Source organism: Trichoplusia ni, chromosome 3 (genome assembly GCF_003590095.1).
Source record: "Trichoplusia ni isolate ovarian cell line Hi5 chromosome 3, tn1, whole genome shotgun sequence".
NCBI lineage: Eukaryota > Metazoa > Arthropoda > Insecta > Lepidoptera > Noctuidae > Trichoplusia > Trichoplusia ni.
In genome coordinates this window covers 592,009-601,234 of record NC_039480.1, presented here as the reverse complement: position 1 = coordinate 601,234, position 9,226 = coordinate 592,009, and the positions used below count along the sequence as shown (strand labels likewise).

Sequence of the window (9,226 nt, the reverse complement as noted above, 5' to 3'; positions counted from 1 at the left end):
AGTTGCTTTTAATCTAGCCTTGTTATTTATTAGTATAGTTTTATCGATTTACAAAATAAAATATTTTTTTAGTGGACTATTTGTGGTATATTGGATTGTCTATGGTTATAATGCGCCTATACAAAATTCTAACCTAAACTTATTAAACCAATCGGATCTCTCTTTCACTCTCGTGCGTTTTTGCAATCCCACTAGCGCTCCTTCGTTCCATCATACTGATGACTATCTTCAGAGGGTTAAAAAGATGCTTTTTGTCCAGTTTGACGTAAAACAGCTTCAATTTGCTCCAATTTCATTTTCTCATCGAAGTGGAATAAATGTTAAATTCCTTATATGAGTGACATAACTGGCACTTGCCATTTGTTGCTTGTGTCATTAGCGGTGTTACTCGTTGTCAGAGTTTGTTTCTGAAACGGTGTTCGCATCCAATCTGTATGCAACTATTACGCGTCGCCTCTACTATGTCTTGCCAAGGATCATATTCGGGCCCCGGGGACGAGTATGACTTCGAGGACGACGGGTACGACGATCTGGACGAATACAGGGACAGAGACGACGCGCTACCACCAGCACCACCGGTCGAGGACAGTGACGAAGGTATGTTTTGTTTACGATCTCTGTCTAACCCTGTTTTGGTATCTTATTTCACAAAGCCCCCCTATATCTTCGTGTATGCTTGCCTATGAAGATGCAAATGACATGTAAACATAGGTTATGTAATTACAACAAGGTTATTTATATACAAAGTTAACCATACTGTAGCATTCCCGCCTATTTCATACCAACCTGTTAGGTGACGTAATTGGATCGCTTTGATGTCACTTTCTCCATAAAAAATGTAATTTGTATGAATAGCATCTGGTGACCAACTTTCTTAGATAAACATTAATTCACATCTGACACAAATCTTGTTAACATAACAATTCTGATACAACTTTATTAAAATCTTATAAAATTTCACACAAAAACAGTCATCTTATAGCTATGTGCCACTTCTTAATTTTTATAAGGCTGAGCATCCTTTTCATGACATCCTACTCTCCAGCGGAGACTTTAAGAAGCCTTACTATTTTACTGTGTAACATAATTCTACTATTATCATAATCAACAAAACATCATTATCAAAGAAATCTTCAAAACAAATAAGCATAAATACCTTAATCTAAAAAAACTAAACTATCACTGTCCACACAAAATTTTATCACCCATATTTGGCTCAATAATCCCTTAAAAATGTATAAGTCTTGTGTCCTATGATATTGAATAGCTGTGCAGACCAAAAACTTGCTGCCATACTGTTTAAGTTCTATTGAGTATGAACTAGCACTCATTCAAAAATTATAACCTCAGTAAAGTAAACTTATACACATTGTAATTGGGGTTTGGGTACAATGTCAGTCACTCTGTAAAAAAGAACAGGTTTCCTTGTATATTCAGTAAAAATAGAAATCAAACTTAGTACACATTTTGTATGTGCATTTGTATTACAAAAGTGAATCATCTGAAATAGATAAGGACTTCAAATGACTAAATACATAGTTATTAAATGATGTAACGGTTTACTCACGCGTATCTATCGGGGTAGCCCGACTAGTTTCAGACCCAACCGGAGTCCTTAATCATGAGCAGACGCGGCGGGATCGCGAGTCGAACTGATATTGTCTGGAGTAAAAGAGAGTGGTACAAATAATTTAAAAAGAAATACGGTCTTTTAATAGATCAGAGAACTATGAAAACATAGTATTTTAGTCACACATTATTATGTTATTATTTGATGAATAAACTGGAAAGACTATTTATTTTAAAGGTATTTATGCATAATAATTTGCTGCCTTAAAGCTGGTATATTGAATTGCAAGTCCAAGATGCAAATATATTTTTACTAAGATTGAGTTTCTGTTAAAACTTGCTCATGATTGTACTATGCACAACCCATATGTATATACTCTACCATATTCTATTGTTTGACAATGTATCATAGTAAAATAACACACACTTGTGTATATGCCATACTCCACCATATACCATTTTCAGAAAATATAATTATAATAAAATATCTTTTGTATTGTTTACAGACACAGAAGAAGCCAGTGAAACGGACATACCAAACAATGATGAGCCACTTGAAGTCAAAGAACAGTAAGTTTACATGTCATTGTTTATTAAACAAATATTATTAAAATATAACTGAAAAGCAAATTTCAATAACAATGAAAGTTGTAATTTAAAGTTAAAATTACAGTTCAAATAAAAAAGCAAATGATCATGTGTTACTCCCATGCTTTGCCTGACAGATATTCTCTTTGTTGCAAGGTTTAAGAAATTATTATGTGAACTCTTGAAATACCAAAGAATGTTAATAAACTTAGATGCTAACTTTTAGTTTTTGTAACAAAAACAAAGAACAGCCAAAAAGAAAAGAATATAAATAATATAAGTAAATTAAACCAAAGCTTGTCTATAAAGAATCGTTGAGGCACCACAAAAACCACCACCACATAAACTAATTACCTTTTTTTAAATCCAGTACCAAGGAATATTATATCTAGCAATAACAATACACTACACTAACTAATAATATATATGCTCTGTACTTGCTATTTAGTAATACAGTTTTATAACTAAAATAGGTTTCAAACTTTCAGATTGTACCAGGACAAATTGGCGAACCTTAAGAAACAGTTACAGCAGTTAGAAGATGGGATCCATCCCGAGTTCCTGAGGAGGGTCAAGAGGCTAGAACACCAGTTACACGAGAGGCTGCGGTTAAATAAAATTTATAGGCAAGTGATATATTAAAACTTGTATTTTTGTATAAAAATATTTTTTCCAGTCATCATATATTTCTTATATATAAATGGTGTTATCTTAAAGTGGCTTGTATTCAATTGTTTATTGAATTGTCTCAAATGATTAAACAAAACACAAAGTTCCTCTATGAATAACTTAGTTCTTGCATTAGATGCCACTATCCTCTGAATGTTTTCAATGATAAATTGGTTTAAAATTGTATTTCTTGTTTCAATGTTACTATCGGAACATATTGATATTACAGGGAACACATGTACGACGTAGTAGAAAAAGAGTATATATCAGAAAAGAAGGCGGCGGCGAAAGAGTTTGAAGAGAAGAAAATAGAGTTAAGGGAAAACTTACTTAATGACTTTGAAGATAAGAGGAAAATGATAGAGAATGAGAGGCACAGTATGGAGCTAAATGGAGATTCCATGGAGGTAAAGTATAATGCCAGTAACTAACTTAGGCGTAAAATAGGGCTTTGTTCAGTAGGCATTTTGTGATAAAATAAGTTTTTCTATGAGACAAGAAAATGAAGATCCAGTGTAGGTAATTTCAATGCTATTGCTATTGTTGTTCTTTAGCAATTATGCCAATTTACACATGTATTTGATTAGGAAAGAATGTATTTTCCGTCATATTAAACACGAACATCAAATAATTTCTCATATGCAGGTAAAACCAGTAATGAAGCGTATCCTACGGCGGCGCGCCAACGAGCCCGCGCCGGCGCCGGAGAAGCGCCGCAAGCCGCTGGCGACGACGCTGACGTTCCAACTGGACGAGCGCGACATCGACGCGGACCTGCGCGCCATCGCGCGGCACTCGCCGCCGCCGCGACACGCGCCCGCGCATCACGCCGCGCACGCCACGCACGCCGCGCAGCCGCGGAAACATCTTAACTCTAGCAGTCATTGTAAGTATACGAGAGAATTCGTTGGACAGCGGTGTTGCAATGCGATTTGTTTTAGGTAGCTCATGTTTAAGATTTTTAGGGTAAAGGAAGAGGTACATAAATCGGCGTATTTTCAGTAAAAAACGTATTTTTAAATCCGATTGTGTATTATGTGGAAAGAACCTATAAAAACTGACACAGTGCCAGCAAATAAAGTAAGAAAACCAGTTTATCTTAGGATTTTACCAACCTGTGTTAAGACATGTCATTTAGAGACCACTGGTCGTTTCAAAAATTGTGACACCAGTTTGTTCATCAACCATACAAAATGAAGAAGAATAATGTTATATCAGTTATACCTCTTGAAAATTATACATACAAATCGTATCATAGGCTCATAGCTATTTTACCATGTAGCAGGTGAGTCGCCAGTGCGCGAGGGTGGCGAGACGACGGAGACCCGCGTGGAGGACGGCAAGCTGCTGTACGAGCGGCGCTGGTACCACCGCGGACAGAGCGTGTCCGTCGAGGGACGGGACCTGCCCAAGTTCCCCGGACACATACACGCCATCACCGACGAGGCGGTAAGACTTATGCTCTGCATTGTGTATATACACGTAGAAATGCCATTAAATATTAAAGGAGAAACCCGATTCTGGGCCTAGCCGTTACACAAATGAAATATGTACCAAAAAATTCTACTATTTTTCTTTGTTTACCCATTTAAATATTAGCCTCAATTACAATGGCCAAGTCTAAAAAAAAGTACATTTCTATTTTTCTATTTAAAACAACCTTTGTAAACCGTTAAAGTATTTATTTTATTGTACATAACTTCATTTGCAAACACTAGCATTAAACAATAGAGTGTACCTAGGATATAATCGATTTAGCGGATATTATATTTTTAAAACTATATCAATATAAAATGAAAAATATACATTATTTACAAAGCGTCAAAAAAGACATCTTCATCATTGCTAAAATCGGGAAACGTACCCAGAAGAATAAGAATTAGTATTGCCAGTGTTGTATGGCAATACTAATTCTTTGGGCAAAATATAGATCAGCCTTAGCCTTTATTTTAGTGTAATTCCTTTTTTTATATTCAAATAATTGTAAAATAAAAAATCTGGTGTCTAATAACTTGTTTATGTAAGCACGATTAAAAAATCATTAAAGGAAACAAATAATTGAAAAAATCGATTTTAACGCATCGATTCATTTATTTCACATGGATTACACTAGCAAATGTCAAATGCCAATGTCAACGTCTGATAATTGTCATCGTGCTTTCATAAGTGACATTCGCTTTTCGTATCTTCGAGCGCGTGAATGTGTTTTTCAAATTCTCGAGATTTATTACAATATTAAACCTCTGCTCGAATACTGGACTCCGAAACTGATTGCCTTCTGACTGACCCTTGCTTGCATATTGGATGCCTGCATTCCTGCTGACCTTTGCTGGAAAACCGGATCTGGATATTGCTCTTCTGACGATTGGTGGATACTATTAATGGTGGAATAGCAACAGACCGCTGCAACACAATAGAAAGGCGAAGATTGGTTGGGTGCTGTGCCCACACCATGGACCAATTTTACTCCTGCACAATTCCTGTATTATTATATTACGATAATCCTAACGAAGGTGGTTAATAAAGAACGATCTTAATAATACAGTTTTTATTTTAATAAACCTATTGTTGCAATCTCAGTTTACTGTAATTTCAGATAGCATCAAAAAATCCCCTGATAGTAAATACAATGTTTAAATATGTCATTATTGATGTAAGTAGGCCTTATCTAGTAAACATAGTTTTCTGCTGAAGTTTTCACGAATATTAATCTGAATTAATCACTTTTTAAGTAAGTAGGTAGGTACCTAAACCTCATCATGGTAGATTGCAAGCGCTACAGTTGAATAAATACAACGCAGGAGACGGCCATATGTTCCAGCGATGCCACCTGACAGCAGAGAGTGTGAGAGAGAGACATGAGAGAGAGCGTTGCTAAGCGCGCTCCGTCCTTTATAGCGCACCGCTTGTCAGGTCCCAGGTTTTGAAGGAGGTTTCACTAAGGATCTTGAGAAGGAGGTTTCACTTTAAAAAGGAGGTTTCGCTAAGACTAACAATCAGTGTAAACATTGTCTGATTTTACCAATTTGGCCATTGTTGAGTGACGTGAAAATTGGACTCGTGAAATCTTTCTAAGTTCTCTAATTTATGGCAAAATTCCAGCTCTGTAACGCCAGGCCCAAGTTTCTATGGAGTTTGGTTTTCTCCTTTCAAATAGTGAATGAAATTTTTTTTTTTCATAAAAAAAATATAAACCTCATTAAACGAGTTTACGGCGTCGCGAGTCATGTTGCTGAGTAAATTCCGTCAGTTACCAAAATTTTAGTAAACCGTCTAAAGCAATGTGTAATTTGGTGCTTTATGAAACCTTGTTTCTTCCAGATATGGGTAAAGAAGACGAATTTGGAGCGAGTACGGATATACATATCACAGTTAGCGCGAGGCAAGGTGACATTAAAGCGACGGGCCTCGTAACTGTGCCTCGCTGTGTGCCCAGTGTTCGTAGTACCAGCTAGTGACAAGTGTTCTGTGCTCAAAGTGGATGCAGTGCTTCATGTCAATTGTCAAGGACCGTTACCATAGCAACCGAATTATAGTGTCAATAAGAATGGATTCGTGGCGGAGTTCTTGGTATGGTACACAAAGAATGCATTTGATTTAGATTAAATATTAGATATTTTTTGTTTAGATAAAATTATTGAGCATTTTATTATGCAAGTATTTTTCTTTATCATAATAATTTATTTAGTTTTTAATTATTATAATTTGTTGCTTATGCTGAGTCCTAGCCTTGTGATGTCACGTTATGAATTGAACTAAAAATCCATTTTTGTAACCATACATGGTAAGATGAAATTAGTCATGCCGTCAGTTACCCGTCATGCCTATCCATTCTTTTTAACACAAGTAAATAAAGGATTGTAAGACTTTGAATTAGAGATATGGTGGAGTGCCTTAGGTGCCGTAACTGTGTCTTGTAAATGTATAGGCGGCGATAGTACAGAACTCAAAACAAAGCAATATCTGAAAATGCTAAGTGCCAAACAGCTTACTGAAGTGAAAATGCCTATCACTGGTTGTCTCCTCAGCCTTTACTAGATCAAGACGAAAAGATTAGAGTACACTTCAAATCTCTTGTTGAGTGCTGTGATTGGTTGTCTATAATTCTCATGTCAGAACTAGCGTAGATACATACTACAGGCTGCACATAGACCCTAAACCACTCAACCAATTATTTTAGTACACGGCCTAAACAGGTTTAAATCTGTCTTAGAAGAATCATTGATTATTACATTGTTATCTTGATTTGTTTGTGTTTCCCGGAAAAAGGAATATAGCTAGCTAGAAAAATAGTTTTCGTTATAGACCAAAAGACGGATTTTTTTCTGAAACTAATAATATGTTCTTTTTGCTACTTGCTAGAAAGAACCTTTTAACCAAATAATGGAAAATGTTAGCCCCGTATTTTTGCTCTGCGAAATAAGAATGAACTATTTAAATACAAGTTGATAAAAATTATGTGACTGGACTTAGGACTTCAAAGGCATTGAACGAAACAGAATGGTGATTTCAAATCAGTACCATTTTCGTTTGCATCAATTTATTATGACTGAAGTCCAGGCTTTTAAATAAAGTAAATAAGTATTTTAATCTTGACCTGTCGCATCCTGGTAGATTACAATTTTGGCTGCTTAAGGAACGCTTTTATTAATTAGCAACCCTTATGAGGCTACATTATCAACAGAACAACTAGTCCTTACTGTTATGTTTAATACTTGCAATATTACTGTTATATAATTTGAAACAAACCTTGTTAATCAATTTCTCGATAATTGACATGACTGGAAGAAGCAAACTGCTATGAATTGATTTGATTAAATAATTATGAGTTAATTTTAATGCACTCCAAAAGCTAGGCTTCTGTAAGAGTTGGTCATGTGGCGTATGTGTAAAAATATATTGTTATGACTTTTAAATTTTGTTAAAACTGTATAAAATTACCCTCAAAAGTTTATCGAAATTACACATGCAAGGATATGAATTTTTCACCAAGTCATGTGATTTGAGGGATTCGATCAGCTTTAATAATTGTGCAAATGTTATTTGTAGGGTTAGTATTTAAATGCCGATAACTTTTCAAGTTATTGCACTACGCCACTGTATACCAATGAATTGTTAAATGTACTATGTAGCCTGTCTCCCTTTAGTGCTCGAATACAATTTGAGCGCGAAAGAGATGCATGGTATGTACGGATGATTTTTGTTGGACACTACTGGGTCTAAGATTATAATGATCTCATTAACTAATTCTACAAGGTTTTACTGTTGTTTATGCTGTGCTATTTCAGACTATGACACAAAATGTAAACTAATTTTACCCCCACCTACTGTATCTTGTGTTTCAACTACTACTAAGTTTAAAGTGAGGGTATGTTGCAGTCTACATATTGTGTCATGTTTACTTACATATTGGAATTCTCTTATGTTTAAGAATATAATGCAATCGAAATAGAAATGGTACTAAAATATTCTCATAATTTTGTTGGAGAATAGAGATGCTAGCTAATTGGAAATATTGAGATAGTTAATATGATTTGTGACTAGTAGACTGTGTCTAGTATTCCTCATTTCGCGCATTTGTAATATTGTGGATTAAAACTCAATGTTGCAACTATTTGAAATGAAATCTTGCTGTTCTATAGCAAATTTCTCACTAGCGAATTGTAAAAACATGGACTTGTATAGAAATTAGTTTAAAATAGACAAACTCAATTGATATGACTGTACATACATCTTAACCCAGAGTGTCACCGCACTGACAGTAAGTGATACCATTTACTGTGACGACAACTCAAAATGCAGTATTGTAAAATGTAAATAATGTACATTGTATGTAGTATATGATCAAATGAGGTTCTATGTAAATGGAGAGATTTTGTATTGTCCACTTTATTTCAGATTGTTTTTTTTTATATTTTTGTGATTTATTACTATTGTAAATGAGTTGTGATGTAAATAGTATGAGAAGTTTTTACGTATGTAAATGATATTGAGACAAGATCTTTTAATTATATTATGTATTATAAGTGATGCTTTGTTTTATTTGAAGACGTCAAATAATGCAGGTGAGATTCTTCGTCGCTAGAAGTCGTAGATTTATATTGCAAGTCAGCAAAATTAATAATTAAGGCGCCATATTTATAGAATCTAATTTAATTTCTCAATATAAGAAATAGTGGTCGTTTAACATTGTTTGAAACAACAATGGTAATTCCAAGAACATTCGGAGTTGGGTAATTTATTACTCATTTTTATTTTGCAGTTGAAGAATTGCCTCGTTTACCTAGTTCAGACTGTGCTACACGTCAGAATTCCTCTTAAAACCGTAAGCCTAAAAAAAGGTTAGCAAACAAGAGCTCTTAGCATAATAAAACCACTTATAGAAGTTGATAAAAAATAT

The 9,226-nt window shown here is 34.8% G+C and overlaps 1 protein-coding gene across 2 annotated transcripts; it reads left to right on the top strand.

The window, feature by feature from the left end:
- The first annotated feature begins 5 nt into the window (after positions 1 to 5).
- LOC113508796 (sin3 histone deacetylase corepressor complex component SDS3) lies at positions 6 to 8,856 on the top strand. 2 transcript variants are annotated; one of them, XM_026891909.1, is made up of 7 exons: positions 6 to 597; positions 2,076 to 2,139; positions 2,631 to 2,783; positions 3,056 to 3,233; positions 3,472 to 3,712; positions 4,109 to 4,275; positions 6,148 to 8,856. In XM_026891909.1, exons 1-7 carry the CDS (start codon positions 435 to 437, stop codon positions 6,238 to 6,240), a joined length of 1,059 nt encoding a protein of 352 aa, XP_026747710.1. In that variant the 5' UTR covers positions 6 to 434; the 3' UTR covers positions 6,241 to 8,856. The 2 variants fall into 2 exon arrangements, with proteins under 2 accessions (XP_026747710.1, XP_026747711.1); XM_026891910.1 differs by having other exon boundaries at positions 7 to 597; positions 2,646 to 2,783.
- Positions 8,857 to 9,226: the final 370 nt, after the last annotated feature.